The 26726-nt window shown below is 34.4% G+C and overlaps 1 protein-coding gene across 1 annotated transcript; it reads left to right on the top strand.

The window, feature by feature from the left end:
- The first annotated feature begins 21204 nt into the window (after positions 1 to 21204).
- Positions 21205 to 25268, top strand: LOC133676226 (calcium-dependent protein kinase 10-like). The gene is made up of 7 exons (XM_062097852.1): positions 21205 to 22063; positions 22194 to 22337; positions 22449 to 22601; positions 22936 to 23051; positions 23157 to 23324; positions 24136 to 24366; positions 24542 to 25268. The coding sequence occupies exons 1-7, from the start codon at positions 21373 to 21375 to the stop codon at positions 24713 to 24715; spliced, it is 1677 nt and encodes a 558-aa protein (XP_061953836.1). The 5' UTR covers positions 21205 to 21372; the 3' UTR covers positions 24716 to 25268.
- Positions 25269 to 26726: the final 1458 nt, after the last annotated feature.

Genomic DNA, 26726 nt, shown 5'->3' with positions numbered 1-26726 from the left:
GGATTTTATTGGTCCACCATGTTCAAAGACACGCATGCATTCTATAAAACTTTGACTATTGGGGTATAGATTTTATGGGTCCAAAAGCTAGGATCTGTTTCAAAACGTCACATGATGCCTTTAAATACTATTCTTGTCATTGAAATCTTTGATTGTTGGGGTATAGATTTTATGGGTCCATTTCCTCCATCATTTGATTTTGTGTACATATTAGTCGCAGTAGACTATGTTTCAAAATGGATAGAAGCAATTCCAAGTCGTAACAATGATCATAAATTAGTGATCAAGTTTTTGAAAGAAAATATTTTGAGTCGATTTGGAATCCCTCGGGTCATGATAAGTGATGGTGGAACACATTTATGTAACAAGTCATTTGAGTCTTTAATGAAGATATATGGAATCATATACAAAGTTGCCACCCCTTATCACCCTCAGATAAATGGACAAGTAGAACTTGCTAATAGGGAGATCAAACAAATCTTGGAAAAAACAGTGAACCCTAATCGGAAGGACTGGTCTTTAAGACTTAATGATGCACTTTAGGCTTATCGCATTACTTTTAAAACATCATTTAGGTATGTCACCTTATAGGTTGGTTTATGGAAAACCTTGTCATTTGCCTATGGAACTTGAACACAAAGCTTATTGGGCTATTAAAGCTTTCAATTCAAACCTGGATGATGCTAACCATCTGAGTAAGTTGCAAATAAATGAGCTTGAGGAAATAAGAAATGATGCATATGAAAATTCAAAAATTCATAAAGCAAGAATCAAAGAGTTTCATGATAAGAGAATCTTGAGAAAAACATTTGATGTTGGTCAAAAAGTTTTGCTTTATAATTCTCGACTTCATTTATTTCCTGGAAAGCTAAGATCAAGATGGAGCGATCCATTTATTGTGAAACATGTGTATCCTTATGGGGCCTTTGATATTAAGAATCCAAAGAATGACAATGTTTTTAAGGTAAATGGACATCGTTTGAAAGCTTACTTTGATAATTTTCCTAGTGAAATTGAATTCATTGGTTTAAATGATCTTATATATAAAGGTTGATTATATTGTTTTTCTCACATTGTTTTTGTGTTTCTTTTTAGTGTGACTCTTGTTTTGCTAGTCTTTCTCCAAACCCAGTCAAATAGCAGATAATGGTACTCCATGACTCTTAAGTCGGTTCTTTCAGTTTCCCATGATAACTGATATCTGTGTATATATTTGTTCAATTCCGTGTTCCTTCTCTTTTCTTTGCATCTCTTCTACACTTTTCTTTTAAAAAATGGACACCACTCTTGAAAAATTAAAAAAGTATTTTCCCGCTCTGCCACAGAATGCGATTACAAATATTTACCTTACTAGGTGTGAAAGATTGAGGTTGTTAATGAACCATGAAATTCCTGAAGATATTCGCTAGCTAATTGAAGCAAAGGTCCAATTATCAGTCTTGAAAAAGAAAAGGAGTTTTTAGAATCAGCAAATCATCTTGGTCGGGTACTAGCTGAGAGAAAGATTCATTTAGTGTATGGGGGAGGCAGCCTTGGGTTAATGGGAAGAGTTTCAATAACAACATTTTTAGGAGGCAGTCAAGTTTTGGGGGTCATCCCAAAAGCTTTAGCCGAAGGGGAGATCATTGGAAAAACAGTCGGAGAGGAACTACATGTCTTCACAATATCTGAACGACTGTCTGTAATGTTTAACCATGCTGACCCCTTTATTGCTTTACTAGGTGGTCTGGGCACTTTAGAAAAGATATTTCATATTTCCTCTTGGGCTCAGCTGAACATTCACCAGAAACCTATAGGTTTGCTCAATGTTAATGGTTTTTATAATACTTTACTGTCTTTTCTTGATCATGATGTGGAACAACAATTTTTAACATTTTCAGCGCGACAAATCCTCATCTCTACTGCTACTATTGAACAATTGATTGATGAACTTCAATCTTTCATCCTTGTAGTTGATTCCTCTATGAGTCGACTCAATTGGTCAATCACGGAACGTCGTAAAAAGCTTAGATTGGATTTGAGCCTTAGTTTGTGAAAACTTGTGTCTTTTGGTTTCATTAATCGCATAATATTTGTGTTTTGTTCTTTCTTATATTTGTTTAAGTGTGTTTCAGGTTTGTCAGTAGTCGTTGTTTTAGGTGATGTCTTCTATACTCTATCTTTCTGCCTTAGAACATTGAGGACAATGTCTCGTTTTGGTTGGGGGGAGAGGGTAGTAGTTGATATTAAAAAAAAATTAACTAACTGTGTTTTCTATTATTACAACCATTTGCAAACCTGTTGTTACTAGGATGGCAGAGTAAATGATGAATTATAGTGACTCTTGAGACGCATCTCAGTAAACATTCTTAACAAGGTCTATCATAATACTTCTTGAAATATTCAGGTTTACAAACTCTCGCATTGTTATCACTTGATTCTGCTCATATACTCATTTAACAAGTATTCTTAAACCTTCATTTCCACACACACACACACACACACGCATACACACACACACTTTAACATATGATTGTGGGTTGCACATTGGATTGTTACATTATTCATGTTCTTTTGCTAAAGGTAACAACTAAGGGAAAGGGATAATATATAATATGCAAAAACAAAAAACAAAAAAAATGATAATAAAATGAATAAATAAAAAAGTAGATAAGTTTGGTTTTGTAGCCTCATTGACTTAAGCAATTAAGCCCGAATGGGTGTTTTAACACCTAGTACCTTAAAGTCAACTGACTTGGGAGTTATTGGCCTAGTGCTTGTTACATGGGTTAAGGAGAAAAGCTTAAGGGAATCAAACATTGCATTATCTACGTATCAGTATTTGCAACCCAAGTTACTAAGCTCGTAGGGGTGTCTCAACACCTGATACCCTAAGACCAACTAGTCTGGGAGTCATTAGCCCAAAGCTCGTTACATGGGTTCAAGATACATTATGTTATAAATTCTTGCTTTCAAAAAAATAAAAAAAAGAGATAATAATTCCAACCCAAGGAAGTTAACCTTAAACATTGGAACAAAATTTTGTTTTCTTCCATGAAAAGCTCCATAGCTATGTTTTGATTTACTGAGCAAGGAAGGTTTATTAATATCTTGTTTAAAAAGTATGAAGCAGATATATAAATTTAATGAGAGTTTGTTTATTTGGATAGATTAATGGAAGTTAAAAGATGAATGTCTTGCTTTGTGGAACTTGCAAATTGTTTTTATATTTTAACACTTTGATTACTAGGGACTAGTAATAAGCTGGTTGGGGGGTGTGATTAGTACTTAAAAGTGCATTCTCATTAAGGCTTTATATCATCATATTGCACTAAAGTATCGTTAAATTCCCTAACTAAAGCATGTTTTATAATAACAAGTCTAATAATATAATATATCTTTAATTTATGGTAAATGCTTGTTTTGAATGTAGGTATATCTCACAATTCAAAGGATTGATTGATATGATTAATTATTGAAAATGAAGATATAAAAAGAGGACTAGGCTAAAAGAAGAGATGTTGGTTCAATTCCAAATTGGAACACCATTCGGTTATTTGATCATAACTGGAGTTGTAGAAGTCAGATTTAGGTCCACTTTATATGGATGGAAAGATAATACATAGACCTAAAACTTTGATGCGAAGTTCAAGACTCAATTCTGCCGTTTTCAAGTTCAAATCTTGGTCGTATACAACACACAAGAAAACATTTTTTTGTTTTTTCAGACATATAGATATATTTGCAACATTTCATGGAAAAACCGGGTATTTTGATACCAGATTTGTATTTCCACAATATAAAAAATACAAACCATAAACTAAACACACAAGAAAACCAACGATATTACTCGTTTTTTTTGGGCTGGGTCCAGCTCGACCCATGTGGCTGGGCTGAATCCAGCAGGCTTAGCCGGGTCGCTGGACCAAACTAGTGACGCGGCTAGACAAACAATGCCTCATTATTTACTGTTCAAGTGAATTATAATTCACTTGAACAATAACAAAAGCATGCACAGTAACCATTAGTATGCAAAGTGAAAAGAATGCATGGAAACTCACCTGGCGCTGAGACGAGCAAAGGCGATGGCGCTGAGATGACTGGGCGCTGCTCACGAAGGAAGATCTGGCCTACTGCTCACAGCAGAAACAAAATTGTTGTCATGCAAGAGAGTTTTCGATGTGGCTTTAATAGAGGCTGGAAAAAAAACATCATGCTGTCATGTTACTGCTGTTGTTTGCCGTTTTGGGATGAAGGATCCCTGCTACTGTGCTGTTCTTGCTTATTGCTGCTCACAGTGTTGTCGTCTCGTTCACAGGTGGAGGAAAGTCTTCCGCTGGCATGGTAAAAGATCGGCGCCCTTAGAGTCTCAGTTTTCTGCTCCTTCTTTACTGTCCTTCAGCCTCCCCTCTTATTTCTCCATCTTCTTCGTAATGAGCTGCTGTTAGCAGCGGAGAGAAAGGGAGAGTGAAGGGCTGGCGCAGCTCGTTCTCTGGTCAGTTGAAGATAAGGCTGTTCTGTGGAGATGACGAGGCTGTTCTATATATCTGGCCAGGGGTTTCTCTGGTTTTCTTCTTTAACAGAGGGGCGACAGTCAGGGTCTTCTGGTTTACTTCAAAAGGAAAGGGAAATGAGGGGAGTGGAGATGGGAAGGGAGGTCTTGGCCGAGAGAGGGAGCTTCTGATGAGGGCAAGACACGGGGTTGTGAATGGGAAACATGGGAAGGAGAGAGATGAGCTGGTTGCCTGTGGGGCGGGACAATTGAGAGAGGGAAAAGTCAGGTGAGGGGGAGCGGCTTCTCTTAGCTGGGAGAGTAGGAGCAGGAAAGTGAGTGTTGTGGCCGCTGGCTGCTGTGGGGAAGATCAAAGGGGAAGAAGATCTGTTGAAATGGGGGGAGTTCCGCTGGCATCTGTGTATTTGTGTGGTTTCTCTGGTTTGCTTTGCCAAGTCCAAAAGGGGGGAAAGGTGGCGGCTTGTATTTTTTTAAAAAAAAAGAGGAGGGGTTGCGGCCAAGAAAGAGAAATAGGTTTAGGTTTTTTATCTTTAGGGTTTTTTTGTGTTTCTCCTTTTCTGAAAAATTGTCCCCTTCTAAATATTTTTTCTCCCCCATTTACATATAGTTGAAGGTTCACTTATATAGAAAATCTCTACACGTGTTATTTAAGGAAATATTGCAGTAATTATTGCAGAGATTGTCTTCTATAACCAGCACCAACAAATCCTATATATATAGTATCTTATATTGCAATGATTATTTTCCATAACCAGCACGAATCAAATCATATATATATATATGGTATTTTATATTGCAGTAATTATATATGATTCAATAATTATCTCCTTGACACATTGCTTCCTTAATCTTAGCCTTGATGCTCTATGTTATCGCCACATGTAAACCCTTAATTTTTTTTATTTTTTTTATTTTTGAAAAATTATTAAAACATGGGTCAAAAATTGGGTAGCAATAGAGACCATTTGTAAAAATTTCTTTTTCATAAACATGAGCAGGTTACCCGATCATGAACCATTAGTTGGTCACCCGACTAGAGACCACAAGCAGGTTACCCGATTACGAACTACAGGCTGATCACCCGAATATAAACCATTTGTAAAAATTTCTTTCTTTTTCACAAACTCAGGCAAGTCACCCAATCATAAACTACAGGCAAATTACCTGATCACAAACCACGGGCTAGTCACTCGAACAAAGACCATTTGTGAGAGATCTTAAAAAAAAATTTACCTCACGAGCAGGCTACCTAAACAATAGGTCACTCTATCTTCAAGCTTGTCACTCTTTAAAAATGACTAAATCTTCAGCTCAAATACCCAACACCTTTTCTTTTCTTTACAAACTTATTTTCTAAAACCCCTTACAAGACTTTGTACCGTAAATATTGTAAATAAAGGTGTTGTAACCCAATTTTTTACCTTTATTTTTAATTTTTTTCCAAAACAAATCCAAAAAATAGCAACAAATTGCCAAAAAAATAAAAAAGTATATATCTTTGATTTATTTGCATTGTTTTCGATATTTTCAGCATCTTTTCAAAAGGAATTAAAAATTCAAAACTTTACTTTCAACGTGTTTGGTTTTTAATGTATTTTTAAAAAACAATTATTGATCAATTTTATTGAGTCAATGTTGCTGTTATCTTTTTAAAAAAATATATAAATATCAAAATACAAAAAATACAAAAAAAATACAAAATACAAAACATTGGGATAAAGGGACCAAAAGTGTAAAGAATTAAAAAAAAATAAGGAACCAAAATGATTTTGTGTTGCTTAGACACCAAACAATTAAAAGGAAATAACAAAATCTTTAACCTATAAATAGATAGTTACACACATAATAAAGGGACTTGAAGGAGAGAATTTAGGGGAGAGGTAAAAACAAAAAAAGAAAAAGATCCCACACTGAAACACTCTTTTTTATTCTCTCATTCAAGGTTGTCAAAAATATTTTTTTGACACGACACAAGATATATAATATAAACTCGGATAGTAAACTCAAATCGTAAAATCATAAAATCACAAGAAAAATATTTTAACTATTTATATATTGACAATTTCAATCAAGTGGTAAATAATAATATAACAGAATTAAAATAAAAGTGAAATAAACAATACAAATATCCAAACACCTTTAAATACATAATTCAAATAAAAATTCATTCATGGTTTAAATAACTTAAAAATACAAAAAGAAAAAAAATAAGATTGAACAACTATATTTGACACGTTATATACATGTTAACTTGAAAAATCATAAGATTTTAAGATTCAACTCGTGATTTTAACAACCTTGCTCTCATTCCCCAACACACACACACACACACACATACACACACAGAAGAAAGAAAAAGAAAAAAAATAGAAAACCCGGAGAGCAAGAGAGAAGTTAATTAACTTTTCTCTCCTAGCCGCTGGTGACTTCTTCTTCTCCAACAACAGCACCTTGGTCACATACCAGCTCAACCATTGTGATCTTAAACGTGAACAATTCCTTCTTCAGCAGCAAGCAACCTCTATCAACCATGAGCTTCAATCACGCCAAAAATAGCATGAGTTCATCCCCAAGCATCAACAACTTTGCTTTCAACTAAGAATCTCATCCCCAACATTGGTTTTGGTCAAGATTAGCAGCAGCTCAGCCTTAGCCATATCTATCAACTGTGAGCCTCAATCAGCCATGACAACCACATTTTCAATAACAGTAACAAGCCATAGCAGTTTCTTTTTCATGCAGCTTCTCTTTCATCTTCTTAAGTAACAATGGTTGTGTTCCTCAGCTACTTCAGTGCCTTAAATGTGAGCAGAACCTCTTGAGTAGCAGCAAACTCTTGCAGGCAGCAAGAATTCAACTAACTCAACAACATTCTGACAGGTGGCTTCAACATCAAACCAACAATAACAGCTCCAACAACCACGAGCATCTCCACCATGAGTCGTCATCCTCACGACAACGCCGCCAGCTAAGCAATACCCCCCGGCCAAAGACTGTCATTTCCTTTCATTTTTTTGATTTTTTTAGTGGGGTCTAAAAAGACTTTGGGGTTAGCAACAACACCTGCAAGTAGTAGTAAAGGTAATAAAAAGGGTTCAATAACAACAACAACAACAACAACAACAACAACAACTTGGTTGATTTCCTTAAAAGAGAATTCATAGCAGTCCGGCCATACTCGTTTGATATTGCCCCAAGGTCCCAGCTGCTATGATTTCTCCTTTATTTCCTTTAAGAGTAGCAACATTAGTCTCTCCTCATAAGCTGTGAGAACCTTTATAGTGGTCTTCTAGCTCCAGCACTTCAGCATAGCAACGCTGCTTCACGTAAACTCCAGCGATATCAGCTTCAACACAGCAGCCCATCAATCCAACTGGCAGCTCAACTAAAGTCTCCCCATACATGACAACTAACTAACTAACAATAACATTCATTTCATCATCAATCAATTGCAACACAATGAAGGATTTTCCTACAGCAGCTTACCTTATAAGTAGTGGAAGTAGCAACCAACTATGAAGAAAAAAGAACTGGAGTAGACATCAAACTTCAACATAGTAAAGCTCTCTCTACAGAGATCTGTTTTTGGCTCTACTAGTTGGGAATCCAATAGGAAATGTAGTAGTTTTAGACCATCTATAATTTTCTCTCACCTGTGTCAGCATTAAAATATAGCAGTAGGAAGAAGAGACAAACCTGGATTGAAAAATAGAAAGAAGATTGAAACTTCAACAGAGTAGAGTTCCCTCTACAGGTGTTTGTTTTTTGCACCATCAGTGAGAAATCAAAAAGGAGACAGAGGAGTTTCATATTCACTAGGTTTGTCTCTTCTAGTATAGACAATGCATGATTCCATGTATCGATTGTGGCAGTGCTGCGTGGTTCCACGCGCTGCCAGGATTACCTAGTAGTCTTAGAAGGTTTTCAACGGTCCCTAAACAGCCACAACAACCTTGAAAGGTCGATTCTTATCCCCAAACCATTTATTTGATAAATTGTTAGTTTTTGGGACAAATTTTTAATTGTGCCTATGGTTTTAGGATTGTTTAATGATGATTTATGATTGATTGAGTTTTAGGATAAAAATTGTTAGTTTGTTTTTATTGTATATAGCCAAGTCTCTTAAAAATAGATTATATCTGTATATTTTTTTATATAAAAAAATCATTAAAAAAATAATTTTCCTTTTGCATATATTTTTGAATTTAATAACTAGTTAATTAAAGACATGAAAATTTGGCCTACATTTCAAAAAAAAACCAACAAATTATTTTGTTTCTTTCAATATTTGGCATTACAAACTTATACATAAGATGTATTTCTGGTATTAAATGAAAGGACAATTCCTTTTATTTTCATATGTTTTGACTTTACAATGACTAAGTTTTAAACTTGATAAGATAAGGACCTTCTTATTGAAAAGGGCTTTTCTTAAACCTTAGATAGACTAACGATTAAAAAACACAACAAAACTTTAGTTTATTTCAAACAAATAGCAATGCAAGTTACCCTAGATAAGGTGTTTTACGGGTGATACGTCCTTCTTATTCACAACTTGTCCCCTTATCCAGACTCTCGTAGACCAATAGGTTTCTTAATGACCGCAATATTAGGTGGCGATTCTCTTTTTTTTTTTTACTGATAAGAAACAAGAATTTCTTGTTCTTTCTCTTTTCACATAAATCCCGCTCTGAAAAGATGATCGTAACGACACCGCACACGTGCGATTGTGAGTATGGTGTAATAGTTGGAACATTTGTATTTTAGGTCCTAAAACCTTATAATAGCTTATAAATATATGGGTTGTACCTGAATTTTAAGCAATTGAGTTATGTCTATATATTATTTTTGGAAGTCAATCTGATCTTGTAGGCATTTTATCTTTAAGTTTTACTCGCTTTGGTAATTTAGACTCAAATTCCATTGGTGGGCAATCCCTATCATTATATTAGCCTTTCTTTAACCTGGTCCTCGTATCCTCAATGATAATCCTAATATGTCCTAATATCTCACACTTTCTATAAGGATCAAAGAAGAAATAATAAGGTCACAATAAGCACTCAACAATACCATGTTAGGCCTACGTTGGTCTAGCTCTAAAACTAGGAGATACATCGACCTAATAGTTAAAATCCAATTTTAATCAAGATGTGATGCTAACTTGATGAAAACTTGTCGACTCAGTTTTTTAACTTGTTTTGAGGTTGAGAATATCGCGTTAGGCTTACATCAGTCTTTAAAAACTAGGAGACATGCTAGCCTTACTATTAAAACTCAAGCTTTATAAAAAAATGACCCTAACTTGATAAAAACTTGTCGATGTTGTTTTTCTTCTTTTTTGAAAATAAATATTTACATTTATATACATACGTAAAAAGAAAAAAATCATAGTTTTATGAAATGAAACTATGTTAACACGAAATCAATTCAAATTAAATTAAATTAAATTAATAAAATGCATGGGTGAATAGGAATCTACTTTCAAAATGAACTTGTACATGCATAGTTGAGAAATAATTAGGAGGCTTAACCTAATAGTTAGCCAACCCCTTCTATATATATGAGTAGGGCAATATACAATAGTAAAGGTGGAGATTACCACATAAGAATATGACTACAATATTTCCTATATAGTTACATTCTATAATACACCCCCTCAAGCTGAGGGTGGAGGATCAACCCGAAGCTTGAATCTAAAAGCAGTAAACGAAGAAGCAGGAAGTGGCTTAGTGAAGACATCGGCAAGTTGATCCTGAGAGGAAATAAAACGAATCTGAATCTCCTTCTTCGCAACTCTATCTCGGACAAAATGATAATCAATCTCAATATGTTTTGTACGAGTATGAAATACAGGGTTTGCTGACAAATACATGGCACCAAGGTTGTCATACCAGATAATAGGGGCAGAAGCAGTTGGAATCTGAAGATCCGTTAACAAGTACTGAAGCCAGATAACTTCAGCCGTGCCATCAGCTAAGGCTTTGTACTCAGCTTCCGTCGAAGAACGAGCAACAGTGCGTTGCTTACTTGATTTCCACGAAATCGGCGTCTGACCAAAGAAACAAGGTAACCACCTGTAGACTTTCTATCCTTAATACTACCTGCCCAATCTGCATCTATAAAACCATGTAAAGCAAAAGAAGAGTTGCGAGTAATATGTAAACTATGTGATGCCGTACCACGAAGATAACGCAAGATGCGTTTCACTGCGGCCCAATGAGATTCTGTAGGAGCATGCATAAATTGACAGACCCGGTTAACAGCAAAGCAAATATCCGGGCGTGTGAAAGTGAGATATTGGAGGGCACCAACAAGTTGCCGAAAACGAGTAGCATCAGAAAACAATGGATCCGGCATAATGGTGGCTTTGGATGCCGAAATAGGAGTATCAACTGGTTTACAGGATAACATACCAGCTCGTGTGAGGATGTCAAGTGTATACTTATGTTGGCAAAACATAAGTCCCAAACCAGTACACTGTACTTCAATACCCAAAAAATAATGAACATCACCCAAATCCTGAAGTTTAAATTCTGAGGCGTTGTAGCAGAATAGCATTATTACCCGTAAGCAGAATATCATCAACATAAACCAAAAGATAACAAATATCGCTACCAACCGAGAAGATAAACAATGAGGTATCCACTTTAGAAGCATAAAAACCAATGGATAATAGGAAGTCATTTAAACGAGTGTACCAAGCCCGCGGAGCCTGTTTTAACCCATATAGAGATTTAGGCAATCGACATACATGACCTGGGAGAGCAGAATCAACAAAACCTGGAGGTTGTTTCATGTAAACCTCTTCATCAAGGACTTCATTTAGAAATGCATTATGAATGTCAAGCTGATGAATTTTCCAACCACTCGAAACTGCAATAGAGAACACTAAGCGTATCGTTGCCTGTTTGATAACAGGACTAAAAGTTTCTGAGTAATCAATACCTTTTTGCTGAGTGAAGCCCCTAGCAACCAGGCGTGCCTTATACCTCTGAATGCTACCATCAGATCTGCGTTTAATTTTGTAGACCCATCGGCTACCAACAACATTCATGGACGGATGAAACGGCATTAAAGTCCATGTTCTGTTTGCGCGTAAGGCCTAAATTTCCTCACGCATAACATTATGCCACGCCTCATATCTGTTAGCATCAGGAAAAATAAGAGGCTCATGCGAGGGAGGAGAAGCTACCCGACTGAAGGAGGCAGCAGATGTGGCTGCCATGGTGGTGGTCAGTGCTGTCTTGGGCTGTCTCGGACGAAAAACCATGGGGTGTTTAGGAGCAGCTGGACATGGAGTAGCAGTACCTGTACCTGGAATGTGCTGAAAAGGATAAGAGGAGAGATCAACACAAAATTGCATACCAGGAGGTGAAGCCGGGGAGGTGCTGGGTTGTGCCGCTACTGAATCCTGCAAGTCAGAACCTGTTCCTGCACAATAATCATTGGAAAGACAAGCATGTGGTGACAGTATGGCTGTGTGGGGTGGTGAGGCAAGGTCAGCTGAATCAACGGGCAAGGGGGCAAGCTGGGGAGGTACGACAAGGGGCAAAGGTGAGTTATGTGTTCTGCTGATTTGGGAAGGAATAGGCTGAAAACAGGAAGGGGGATGCAAGGATGGAAGATAGGTAGGTGGAGTGGGGGGAACCGGGGGTGTTGTTACCTGTTCAAACTTTTTAAAAGGAAAGACACATTCATGAAAACGAACATGACGGGAGACATAGACACGACCAGACTCTAAATCAAGACACTGATAACCAAGATGAGACGAGCTATAGCCTAAAAACACACAAGGAGAAGACCAAAAATCTAATTTATGAGCATGATATGGACGTAAAAATGGAAAACAAAGACACCCAAATGTACGCAGGAAGTTATAATCAGGAGTGCGATGAAACAGACACGCAAAAGGAGATTTATTTTGAAGAACATGAGTAGGCATGCGATTAATAAGATATACCGATGATTCCATAGCATAGTTCCAAAAACGCAATGGGGCATGACACTGGCCTAAAAGGGTTATGCCAGTTTCGATAATATGTTTATGACGACGTTCAACTGTGCCATTTTGTTCATGAGTATGATGACAAATTAATCGATGATGAATACCAATGGTTTGAAAAAATTTATTTAATTTTTGATATTCACCACCCCAATTAGTTTGAACAGATTTAATTTTAAGAGAAAACTGACGCTCAACAAGTGTCTGAAAACGTTGAAACGTGGAAAATACATCAGATTTCGCAACAAGCGGATAATACCAGATATATTTAGTGTGTGCATCAACAAAGATAACAAAATAACAAAAACCATCAGAAGAAAACATTGGAGCAGGACCCCAAACATCACTAAAAATTAATTCAAGTAGGGTAGAAGTTTTGTGACCTGTCGGTCGTAATGACAAACGGGATGACTTGCCTAAAGGACATGCTTGACATTGAGTAAAAGATCGTCTACACGTACAAATAATTTTATTATCGGAAACTAAAAAATTTAGAATGCGAGGAGTTGGATGACCTAAACGACGATGCCACAGGTCGGCAGTCGCGGAAATGCAAGGAGACCAAAAAACTTGAGGAACTAACGTAGCTGAAGACTCGGAGAGAACATAAAGGCCATCATGACTCCGACCGGAAAGAAGAACTTCCTTGGTGACGAGATCATTCACATAAAATACAGAATCGTGAAATTCAAAATAAACATGATTATCACAACAGAATTTCTGAACAGATAACAACGGTTTGGTAATGTGAGGCACACGAAGAACATTAGTTAACGTAAACAAGCGTTTTGGGGAATATAAAGTAGTATGTCCAACATGGGATATGTCAAGGGCCTTACCATCACCAACATGCAAGAAATCATTACCAGGATAAGGAGCAGAATCAGTTAGAGTTGCAAGGTCAGGCATCACATGTTGATTCGCGCCGGTGTCGGGAAACCAAGTCGTTGCAGCAGAATCATTCGCAACAACAAGGTGAGCAGAGGGTTGTTGTGTGCTGCTGCGAAACTGAGAGCATTGAAGAGCTGAATGGCCAAGATTGGAACATATTTGGCAGCGTACATGTCCAGACCACTGCCCCTGATTCGGCCTGAAATCTGCAGCAGAGGTGCGCCTGTTCTGCCACTGATTCTGCCTCCAGTCTGCAGCAGAGTGGCCTCTATTTTGGGCCTGAAATCGGTTGTTGCTGGGACGCCAATTACCCCTATAACGTCCCCTGTTTCGGCTGTGATTAGTCATGGCAAGATGAGCAGAAAGCTGAGGTGTTGGCAGCAATGGTGGCTGCTGCGGCAGAGAAGAAGAAGACAGCAGAGGTGAAGAGGATGAACCGACAACCATGGAGTGAAAAGAATTCTTGTGCAGAAACTCATGAGTAAGAAGATGGCTATGAAGATCAGCATACGATAGCGGTTCGGCCTTGGTTATGAGGCTAGTTACCAAGTCTTTGAACTCACCGTGAAGGCCACGAAACACATAGAGATTGAAATCTTCAAGAGACATTGGGTGACCAACAGCAGCCAATTCGTCAAATAACGATTTGGCTTGCTGCATATACATACTAATGGATGCATCACCTTGCCGAAGGTCTTGAAAGGAGCCATGTAGTTGCATGATCCGGGAATTAGATGGGGAGGCAAGTGCATTCTCAAGCGTACGCCAAACACAATGTGAAGTGGAACAATCTACTACAAGATGCAACACATCCACGGAGAGAGAGGAGAGTAGAGCACTCAAAATAAGTTGATCTTGTTGCTTCCAACGAAGAAAAGAAGGGCTGATGGCAGAGGAAGAACCATCTGAAGCATCAATCATATGAGATGGAGGACACGGCAAGGAGCCATCAACAAAGTGAAAAACACCTTGACCAAGGAGATATGGCTTCATCTGCATTCTCCAATAGAGATAGTTTGTGTTCGTAAGTTTCAACTACACAATTTGGTGGGTGTTTAATAGAGGAACCATTGTTGAAGTGTGTGTTCCCATAAAAGGCAAAGGAACGGTAGAATTATAAGAAGAAGAATCAGACACATGAAGTTGTTCTCGTCCAGCAGCAGGAGGATGACTAGCCGGTGATGTTGCAGCAGGAGAAGAGATGGCAATGGCGGCAGCAGGAGGAGAATCCATGGGGAAGAAAAGATTAGGGTCGGCTGCAAAGTTGCAAAGGAAGAAAAGAGTTTTGACGGCCGAAGGCTCTGATACCAAGTTGAGAAATAATTAGGAGGCTTAACCTAATAGTTAGCCAACTCCTTCTATATATATGAGTAGAGCAATATACAATAGTAAAGGTGGAGATTACCATATAAGAATATGACTACAATATTTCCTATATAGTTACATTCTATAATATTTCATATATGTATGTATATATATATATGTATGTATATATATATATATGTATGTATGAAATGAGGCTAACATGGATTCAAAGTCAATAAAAAATAAAATACATGGATGAATAGTAATTAATGAGTTATTCATCATTTTGCATTTAGAATAGTAAGTTTTTATAACCTACAACAAAAATAAAAAAGTAAAGAAAAGGGATCAAGCTTACCTCCGGGTTGGCTCTGGGTAAGGAAGGAGCTGTTATGGTGGATAATGGTAGAAGAGAAAGTGATGTGTTAGCGATTAAAAAAAAATTGTGATTTTTTGTCTCTAAGTTCATGTTCTTTTCTCTCTCTTTTTTATTTTCCCCTCTACTACTTGCTGGCTTAGCCACCTTTATTGTTGGCTTAAACTTCTTTTTTTTCCTCTTTTTTTTTAGATTTTTCTCTTTTCTTTTCCTTGCCTTTTCTTTTTTTTTTTTTCTCCTCTCCTACCTTATAGTTTAAACCAACTTTATTTTTAGCTTAAAACTCTTTATTTTCCATGTCCATCTCTCTCTCTCTTAACATTTTCTCTCTCTATGTTTGCCTTTTCTTTTAGCTTGCTTTGCCCTTCTATTTATAGGCGAGAAGGGAGTTTCTAGAGCTCTCTTAGTGGCATGAACGTGGATATTGGTTCTTTTGTTTTAATACAAACCATTCACCATGTTTGTAAACTATGGCCTAAATTTTATTTTTTTTTTCTGCCTCTTTACACTATTTCCTCATTGACTTTAGAGGGTCAAATTTTGTGTTAAGCATGAGTATGCAACAAGGAAAATGAGTGATGTATTGTTTGGTGTTTGTGTGAGACGTGAGAAAAGAACAAATTTGTTTCACTTAAAACAAAATGATATTGTTTTGATTTAAAATGAATTTTTATGTCTTTAATAAGATCTTCAATCACTTTTTTTTTAATTTGGTCATTGAATCTTTAGTTTTTTTATTTACAGGTAATTTCAACTTTTTTCTTAATATTTCTTTTCAGTTTCATCCATGATTATATTAGAATGGTCCTTGCATGTTTTCACCTTTTCAATTTAGTACCTGGCTTTTAAATTTTTTATTATTTAGCCAATTCTAACTTTTTTCTCAATATTTCCTCTTAATTCCATCCCTAATTGTTTTTTTTCTTCTTTTTCTTCTTTTTTTTTCATTTAATTTTTATTTGATTGATTTTTTTTTTAGATATTTGGGAGGGCCAAGAATTAGGTTATCTATCATAGGATGCATTAAGGCGATTGGCTTGATGAGCTTGGAACAAGGTCCGGTAAAGGAAGACCAAATTTTTACGTTCTTTATCTTTTGCAAGAAATTCAAAGCAGTTTAACCTTAAATAGCCTAGTTTTTTTATGCCTAACTCATATTCAATAATCAAAGTATAGATAATATGGTGTAATTCTAGCAATCAAGATCACCTCTCCACAATAAATACCCACCTCGCAACATTGTATGGGGATTTTCGATCTTTTGCTAATCTTTTGATTATTTACTAATCATAACTCTCTTTTAAAGCTTTGTTTCTCTTACATCACGCAACTTGCAAAACTTTATCTATATAGTTTTTGTCATTGTTTATTTTTATATTTTAAAAATATTTTAAAAAAAATTAAAATATTTTATTTTTTTTATTTTAAATTAATTTTGTTTTTTGTATTTTTATATTATTTTATTATGCTAATATAAAAAAATTAAAAATATTATTTTGATGCATTTCCGAATAAAAAACACCTTAAAAAAATATTATCATACTCTTAAACAACCACTTTTATCACTCATTCAACTTGCCACTAGACCATTTAGAAACGTGAGTCAACTCGTGTTTTCAAAAAATTAAAATTTTTATATGTTTATATCGTTTTGATACGCTGATCTGAAAAATGATTTTTAAAAAATAAAAAAATATCATTTTGATGCACTTCGACATGAAAAATACTATGAAAAGCAATCGCAACCACTCTCCTAAATAGGCTTGCATATCACTGTTTGATTCTCCTCTCACATTTCTGCATATATTTTTCATTATCAAATGACCAATTTTTTTTTTTTTTGTAAGTCACAACATTAGCTCTTGATAACTAGACATAAAAAGTGTTTGTTTTAGAAGTGAAGGTTGAGGTTTGGGTGTGGGACCCACTAAAAAGCTACAAAAAGCAAGAAATATTAGCTTTTGTGATTGAGTTTTGTGCATAATTGGATTATACCCAACCATAACCTCAACCACAAACACTAAACCAAACACACCCATAATCTTAATAACCCTCACATGCATAAACTCGATTAGATTTTAGATTCTATGCGTATTGGGTTAATTAAATAATAATAATAATAATAATACATTAGGAAATCTACTCCAACGTGACCACAAAGCCTAACAACAATCATCATCCTAAACAAATTAAAGTTTCATAAGTAATAAATATATGGACTGAAAAATATATATATATATTACATATATTTCTTTAAAATGAAGGGGGAAATACACGTAATTGCAGAATCTAGGAAACTCTAAACATTTATCACAAATAAAATGCTTGAGGGCATTAAGAGACATCTGGGGTAGTTGCTTTGGTTGTTAAAATAATAAATATATTTTAATTATTATGATGATGCTCATAGCTATTGTTGTCACTCTTTGTAATCGTTCCTCAAGTAATCTTCACTTGAAAGCCATTTGAAATTAAAAATCACTATAGAATTTAATTCAACAGCAGCAAGAAAACATTTCTTTAATGAAATTTAAACAAGAAGCACAATGCATTGATTGGTTTAAAGATGGAGAGGTGGGGTTTAGGGCTTGTGTAATCATGCCATTAATTAGCTTTTGAGCAAAGAAGTCTAATCATTTTTGTTCACTTTGATCGTGAGTTTTTTATGATTCTAGTAAAGAAAAAATTGATAAATTAACACAGTGAAATACAAATAAAGAGAAATAGAATAATTTAGAAATTCACGATGTAATTTATAAGTTATAAGTCTCATATGTGACTTTTTTAAATTACAAAATTATTAAACACAAGATTCAATAAAAAAATAAAAGAGAGACAAAAAAAACCTCAAAGGTATATTCAAAACTCCAATAATAACATTATTGGTATTGTTAAAAAAATATCAACGAGATGAATCCAACGATACTAAAAATGTCATCAATGGTGATCGGAGGGGGTCACGCGAGCAGCCCAAAAACAAAGTCTCAATATCTTTGGACTGCTTATATGACCCGTTTCATTTACTATTTATGATTTTTTTTAATTATTAGATTCATCTTATCAATTTTTTTCCAAAGGTATCGAAGTTGTCAGTATTGGGTTTCGGTGTAAGTTCAGTGTTATTTTCTTTTTTATTTTTTTTCTCTTCTCTCTCATTCTTGTAATTTGTAAAGAGATAAGAAAGAAAAAATAAAATTAAAATAAAATAAAATTACCTTAAAAATACACTAAAACTCTAATAACAACATCAACAATACTATTCAAAAAATCTTGATAAAACAAATCTAACCACACTAATTACCAATTATTTATGAGTCATGAATGACACTTCCAAACTCACAAATTATAAATATTATTTATAATTTTTAAAATTATATTTTTTTATCTGGATAATTTTTTTTTACTACGTTAGAATCCAAAAGAAAATCCTTCGATGTAAACAGGCAATGGTACTATGCACCTATAGCTGACCTTGGATGTGACTGGGTCTCCCTCCCAATACGGCAAAACCCTGTTATTCCACTAGAATTAGCTGACCTTTGATAAATAGATAGCATTGTGCTTCCATTTATTTTTTAAGATATTTTTTTATTTAAAATATATTATAATAATATTTTTTATTTTTTAAAATTTATATCTAAAAATATAATTTTAAACTAAAAAAATTCAAATTTTTGTGTGATTTAAAAAAAATATTAATAAAGAATTTCTATGACTACTAACTCGAAGTTGAAGTAAAAAAAAATGAATTACGCTACCATCTAAAAGAAGTAAAAGAGAGAAGCATATCACAGTTTGATTACACTTGGAGTTTGTCTGAGAGTATATTTATGATTGTTTTTTAAAATATTTTTTAATTAGAAATATATTAAAATAATATTTTTTTTATTTTTAAAAAATTATTTTTAATAGCAGTATATATTAAAATAATTTTAAAATATTAAAAAATATTAATTTAAAATAAGAAAATAAATAAAAATTTCAAATATTTTTAAAAACAATGCAAAAAGAAATATCTCCTTGCTCCCTGCAAAGGAAAGAATGCCCTTTTGCTTGCAGGGCGTAGCGTATTATATTGACAAAAACTTAATATCTATATTGATAAAAATTTGGTGGCTCTTGGTCAACGGTACCCACCTTGCGATTCTCAATTGTTGACCTACTCCAACAACTCTGGGCCAGGAACATCTCAACCCTACATGTAATACTATTAAACAGAGTAAGTAACATCAACGGCTCACGCATGTCCATCTCTTTTCAATGAAAGAATTCACGTTAACAAAAGTTTGGTAGATAACAGATGGCACAGAGCTACTCTCTTGGAATTCCAAAACTAAAACACCCGAAAAATAATATTATTAAAAAAATCACTGTCCCTAATCCCAGTTGCTCCCTTGATAAGCAAAAATTGGTCTTTTTTAAACTAGTTTATTTTTGTGTTTAAAAAAAATTAATTTTTTTTATTTTCAGATATGTAATTATATCAAAAATAATTTTTAAAAAATAAAATAATATATTATTTTAAAATAACCACTTTAAGAAACAACCTATTATTATAATGTGATACATCCCTTTGTCAGCCTATCACTCAACTTCAAAGCTTTGATGTCCACTCTGTTTGATTCGTTGATTACAGATTTTTTCCAATAGCTTGTGGATTTGGTGACTTGACCCTTATGAGAGGATCACAATTTCTTTTCCAAGCGAGCATCCATCTGTACTATCAAAATCTACTTTGTTTACAAAACAAAACATTATAATATATATAAAAAAATTACTGGAAATAATCCAAATTTTTGATGAGTGGTTCACTCGAGTTTTTATTTTATTTTATTTTATTTTTTAATATTATGTTAATTAGAAATTAGTTTTTATAATTTCTTTTTACTTTGCTGACACTAATTCTTCTTCTTTTCTCTTCTTTGTTTTTTTAGGTTTTTTTTAATTCATTTTCTTTTTAATTTTGGCTTTCAACATTTAGCAAGTTGGGAATTGGGCTTTGCAATTTTTTTTTATTTGTTTTCTATTAAGTTATCCTGATCTCATGACCTCGATCATAGGTTTTTCAGGTTAATTCAAATTGATTCATATTGTTTTTTTTAATATTTATTTTCTGATTTTATCCTTTAACAATGAGTAGGTTTAGAGTTGAGCTTTGTAAATTTTTTCAAATTACTTTCTATAGGATAATCCAATTATCATGACTCAGTTCACAGATTTAACGAGTTTACCCGGATTCACTTAAGCTATTTTTTTAATTTTTTTTTGGTCCTTCAATATTTTTACTTGTTGAAAATTGAGCTTTTTAATTTATTTTACTTTACTTTCAATGAAATTATTATATTATCATGGCCCGGGTCACGAATTTTGCAGATTAGCCAATATTAATTTTAATTAATCCAACATGTCATCATCTCAATATTAAAAACAATTATCTTATGTTATCATCATAGTATTTTAAAAGAGTATTATCCTATATGCATTGGATTTCTAATTCATTGTTGATTTTTTTAAAAAAAAAAATATGTTAATAACATTTATATATATTTTTAAAATATTTAAAAGAAATAAATTGATATGTAGCATAGTGTTTAATAATAATCTAGTAAGAGTAATAATAATGATGATGAAGAAGAAGTTGAAATTTTAAATCAAGATTCATTCAATAATTCACTAATACTAACTTTAAAGTTTTTTTTTTCTTATTCAGATTATAGTATTAGGGTGTGAAATATTTTTTTATAAAAAATCAAATCAATATAATAAAACATACTTTAAAAATTAAAAATAAGACTCAATTCATATATAAATTCAATTGAGAATATTTAGGTGGTGTTTGAGATAATAGTAATAATTATTTTTTAAAATATTTTTCATTTAAAAATATATAAAAAAAATATTTTTAATATCAACATGTTAAAATTATCTAAAAATATAAAAAAATAATTTAAAACAAAATAAAAATTTAAGATTTTTGAAAACTCCAATTTGAAATGCCTCCACAATCCTATATATATATATATATATATATATATATATATATATATATATATATATAAGAATTATCCCTAACTTGTATTTGTACATCATTTACTTGGTAATAATAAAATATAAATACATTATCATGTGATTAACCATAAAGCATGTTTACTTTACATTTTTCAAAAAGACTTCTTTTCATCAACTGAACCCCGCGTTTTCTCCTCCCCTTCTTCCACCGGACCACCACCCACCACCGCCACCACAACAACAACTCCGTTTCTCTCTATCTCTTTCTTTCGAGCAACAAAAAAAAAGTAGAGTAGGATGGGAAACTGTAACACCTGTGTAAGACCAGACACCACAACAGAAGACACCAACGAACACCAAACCAGAAACAAAAAATCAAAACACCACAAAAAGTCAAATCCTTACTCAGAAGACTACCCCCACCACCAAACCACCACCAACAACCGATCATCACCGGCTCCGATCCGGGTCCTAAAGGACTCATCAGTCTCACTTAGCCACCGCCCTCGTATCTCTGACAAGTACATACTCGGCCGTGAACTGGGTCGTGGAGAATTCGGCATCACGTTCCTGTGTACAGACAGAGAGACTAAAGAATCATTAGCATGCAAGTCAATTTCGAAGAGGAAATTGAGGACTGCTGTGGACATAGAGGATGTTAGGAGAGAAGTGGCAATCATGTCTACTTTGCCTGAGCATCCAAATATTGTGAAATTGAGAGCTACTTATGAGGATTTTGAAAATGTGCACTTAGTTATGGAATTGTGTGAAGGAGGTGAGCTTTTCGATAGGATAGTGGCTAGAGGGCATTATAGTGAGAGAGCTGCGGCCCATGTGGCCAGAACCATTGCTGAAGTTGTTAGGATGTGTCATGCTAATGGGGTAATGCATAGAGATTTGAAGCCTGAGAATTTTTTATTTGCTAATAAGAAGGAGAATTCTGTTCTTAAGGCTATTGATTTCGGCTTGTCTGTGCTTTTTAAGCCAGGTATGTTGTGGATGTTTCTGTTTCTGTTTCTGGGTTGCTTTTTCTCTATTTGATTTTTGAGATTTGGAGTCTTGGTGGGTTTCATTAACTGGAAAAATTTCTCTTTGTGGATAATTTTGTGTGTTGACAGGGGAGAAGTTTTCAGAGATCGTGGGCAGTCCATATTATATGGCGCCAGAGGTGTTGAGGAGGAATTATGGACCGGAGGTTGACGTATGGAGTGCCGGAGTTATTCTTTATATTTTGTTATGTGGGGTTCCTCCATTTTGGGCAGGCATGTCTGTCAGTTGACCTTGCTATTGTTGAGGAGCATGGTGATTAGAATATTATGGGATTTGATGGCATCAGATTTTTATTTATTTTTCTTTTTGATTTCTTGTGGCAGAGACTGAGCAGGGTGTTGCTCTTGCCATTTTGAGAGGGGTGATTGATTTTAAGAGGGAACCATGGCCTCAGATTTCAGAGAATGCTAAAAGTCTTGTTCGACAGATGTTGGAGCCAGATCCCAGTAAGCGCTTGAATGCTCAACAGGTTCTTGGTAAGTCCTTTACAGCTTGGTGTACTGAATTTTTTTTCTCTTGGTAGCATTATGTTTGGGAAGTGATGGTGCCTTGAGCCCTAAACATTGGAAATTGTTTGGGGGCATTGTAGGATTAACTGTGACTGAGAAATGATATAGGTTTCTCATCTTCACATGTGATAAATTATTTGTTACTGGGTGATAACTTTAAAATCATATATTTTCATAAGCTGTTAGATGTGTACATTATTCTTAGCAATAAAACTGTGTATCAATCTATCCTGCTCTTTGGCTTGTGTTTGTGAAAGAATTGCACTAACTAACTATTACGTTTCTTTGCATTTGGTGACAGAACATCCCTGGTTACAAAATGCGAAGAAAGCTCCAAATGTCCCATTAGGAGATATTGTGAGGGCAAGGCTCAAGCAGTTCTCTGTGATGAATAGATTTAAGAAGAGAGCATTGCGGGTAAGCATCTCCATGTGTAATTATCAGCTCAAATTCTGATCGTTGTCATAGTTTGAAACAAAATTAATCCGTTGAGAACATGCCTTTTCCAATTAAATGCTGTAGGTAATTGCGGAACACTTATCTGTTGAAGAGGTTGAAGTAATCAGAGATATGTTTGCTTTGATGGATACTGACAATGATGGTAAAGTAACATATGAGGAACTGAGGACTGGTCTTCGGAAGGTTGGTTCACAACTGGCTGAACCAGAGATAAAGATGCTGATGGAAGTGGTAAATCCTTGTGTCTATCATTCTGTGTTCAAATCTATTTATGCTTACCTTTTGATTTGGCGTTATGTATGAATATCATGTCCTGATAACACTTTTGCTGCTTTCGGATTGAATAGTGCATGCTTCCTTTGGAGCTTACTGCACTCTGTAAATCTGGATAACTAAATACTTGATATCTTTTCATGCTATGCTAAATTGTTATGGAAATATTTTTATATGAAATCTTCAGAATTATCCTTCTCTTGTGGCTTTGTCATTGTGTACAATAGCTAGCTTAAAACATAACAATGCTTATTTTCATAAGCAATGCTTGTTAGCACTGTTTGCTTCAATCCTTCATGACACAGGATATATTTGTTGGAAATTTACTGTGAGATTGTTAATTCTCATTTTCTTGTCTGGAATTTGTGAGATTGTTAATTCTTGCTTTCTCTTCTGGAATTGAAATGAAGGATGATTGGTATGCTACATGCTACTTAGGGTGAGTTTGGTATTTTGGTGGCATGGTATCGAGGTTATGCCACCAAAATACCGAACACCCACTTACAAGTATTTGTATCCGTAGTTTGGTTTGGTTGTCTGGAGTTTACCACCTTCTGATGAACTGGATATCACGGTTTTCTCACTACCCTTCACTGTTTGATTTTCATATATGTATTTTACTTGCAACATCCTCTCATATGTGTATCGTACTTGCAACATCCTCTCACTCAAAGAAATGGCTAATTGATTTTCAGGTTTGTCTTGATAGTTTTCAGTTTTAATCTTGAGCCTTTTTTGTAGACTGTAACATTGTTCTTTTTTTCTTCAGGCAGATGTTGATGGGAACGGAGTACTGGACTATGGAGAGTTTGTGGCAGTCACAATTCACTTGCAGAAGATGGAAAATGATGAGCATTTCCGCAGGGCATTCATGTTTTTTGACAAGGATGGTAATGGATATATTGAATTAGATGAGTTACGAGAGGGATTAGCAGATGAATATGGGGAAACTGATGATGATGTGCTGAATGACATCATGCGTGAAGTCGACACTGACAAGGTATGACTTAGTCTCCCTGTCCTTTCTAATTATTCAATTTTTCAGAATCGTCAGCTTCAAATTATGCAATTTTGAACCATCCAAATAATGCTAATGCAAATCAGAGAAGCTTGAAATGGTACAAGAGGTTATCTATCTCCACCTGTCTCATAGTAATTTGCATATATATTTTCAGGATGGTTGTATTAGTTATGAGGAGTTTGTTGCAATGATGAAAGCTGGAACTGATTGGAGAAAGGCATCACGACAGTATTCAAGGGAGAGGTTCAAGAGTTTGAGCCTTAACCTGATGAAAGATGGTTCATTGCATCTCCACGATGCGCTTACCGGCCAATCAGTTGCTGTCTAAATTAGAGGGCTCCTGATCTTGTATTGCTTGTACTCACATAACGTTTCTGCCCTGTCATTGATATATTCAATATTTGAAGAGTCCTGATTTTGTGTTTCACAAAATGAAAGTAATCTGTTCCCGTGCAAGAGACGAATGAATATTGTTGGGATCAGTGGTACAGATTGGATTGGCATTAGGCTGCATGAAAGCATGCATCCGAGGTACAGTTCGTTGGCCTGCAGTAGTCAGACGCAGCACAGTATAATGGTGGCAGGGCGATCTCTGTTTCCAAATTAATGTCACCTTTTTCTTGTATATTTTCTGGGTTCCTGGTGTTCAATGATCTTTCCCCCTTCCTGTGTTTTCTTGACTCTGCAGAAAATCCATTCGAGTTTGCAATGGTAATTTCGCCACTTTGGGCTAATGTCTCGAGTGTTTTTTAGTTCTGAGATCGCCAAGATGAGTTACCATTGTATATTACGCTAGCATCTGAAGTTTGAATCTTAATATCAGTGACGAAGACATCTAGTTTGATTTGATTGGGAATGTGAAAATAACTCTTTTGTCATTACGTAGAGGTTTGCTTGTTAGAAAGTCTTGCAGCTACTTGCTTGTTGCAGTGTCCAACCAGCCGATCCAAATTTATTATATTGAAAAATTAATTTTTTTCCGAGAATTAACCAAAAGTCTTAACCCGACAGGCACGAACTGGGGTCAAGTGGCATGAATGTCCACGAATTGATGACGCATCCCGTTTTGAAGATTTCAACGGTTCTAGAAATGGAACTATTAACTATAAACTAAAATACGGGACTTTATTTTATCACTATTTATTTATTTGAATGGATTTTTCTTTTGATTTTTTAAATTTTTTAAATTTTATTTTTTAATATTTTATTTTTTTAATTGAGTTGTCGTATTCTCATTATACGGATTATTATAGATTTAGTGGGTTAACCAAGTTAACTAAGGTTTGTTTTATTAACTAACTTTCTTTTCTAATTTAATTATTTAATATTGGGTTGGTTCAAAATTATATTTTATGATTTGTTCTGTTTATTTTTTATTATATTATTTTGATCTTATGATTCGAGAATAGTGTTTAACAAGTTAACTTAATTGTTTTTTTTCTCAATTTCATTATTCAATACTGAATCGGTTAGGAATTGACCTTTTATAATTTATTTTGATTTGTTTTCTATAGGGATATATTGGTCTCACGATCAAAGTTGCGAGTTTTGGCATTTTAACCTAGTTAAATCGAGTTATTTTTTTTAAAGAGGTTATCTCAATCTCATGATCTAAGTCATTGATCCTTCAACAATGAATTTTATTTTTATTGGGATGTCCTCGTCTCATGACCCAAGTCGCGGGTTTGGCGGGTTAACGCAATTGACTCGGTTTTTTTAATTGACTTTTCCCCCTAAATTCATCATTTAATATTGTGTTTGATTGGGAATTATGATTTATGATTTGTTTTGGTTTTCTTTTTATTAGGTTATTTCGGTCTCATGATCCAATGATTGTGCTTAACAGGTTAACTCGGGTTGACTTGGCTTATTTTTTGTGTCATTTTATTAATTAAATTTTTGACAAATTTCATCATTCAATATTGGATCCAACAATGACGATTAGGAATTGAGTTTCATAATTTGTTTTGATTTACTCTCTATTGAGTTATTTCAATTTTATGATCAAAGTCGAGGATTTGACATAACAACCTAGGTTCAATCAAGATTTTTTTTCTATGAGGTTATCTCGGTCTAATGACTTGGGTCATGTGTTTGGCAGAATGATTCAAGTTATTTTTATGTTCTTTTTTTAAATTGATTTTTTTTTAATTTCATCCTTCAAAGTAAGGATTAAAATTCATAATTTATTTTGATTTACTTTTCATGAGGTTATCTTGGTCTTTCGACCCAGATCGTGAGTTTCACATGTTAACTTGAATCGCTTTTTTAGATTCTTTTTAATTGATTTTTTTTTAATTTTATCTTTCAACATTGGATTGATTAAGAATTAGGTTTCA

This window comes from Populus nigra, chromosome 16 (genome assembly GCF_951802175.1).
Source record: "Populus nigra chromosome 16, ddPopNigr1.1, whole genome shotgun sequence".
Classification (NCBI taxonomy): domain Eukaryota; kingdom Viridiplantae; phylum Streptophyta; class Magnoliopsida; order Malpighiales; family Salicaceae; genus Populus; species Populus nigra.
This window is presented reverse-complemented; position numbering and strand designations above follow the sequence as displayed.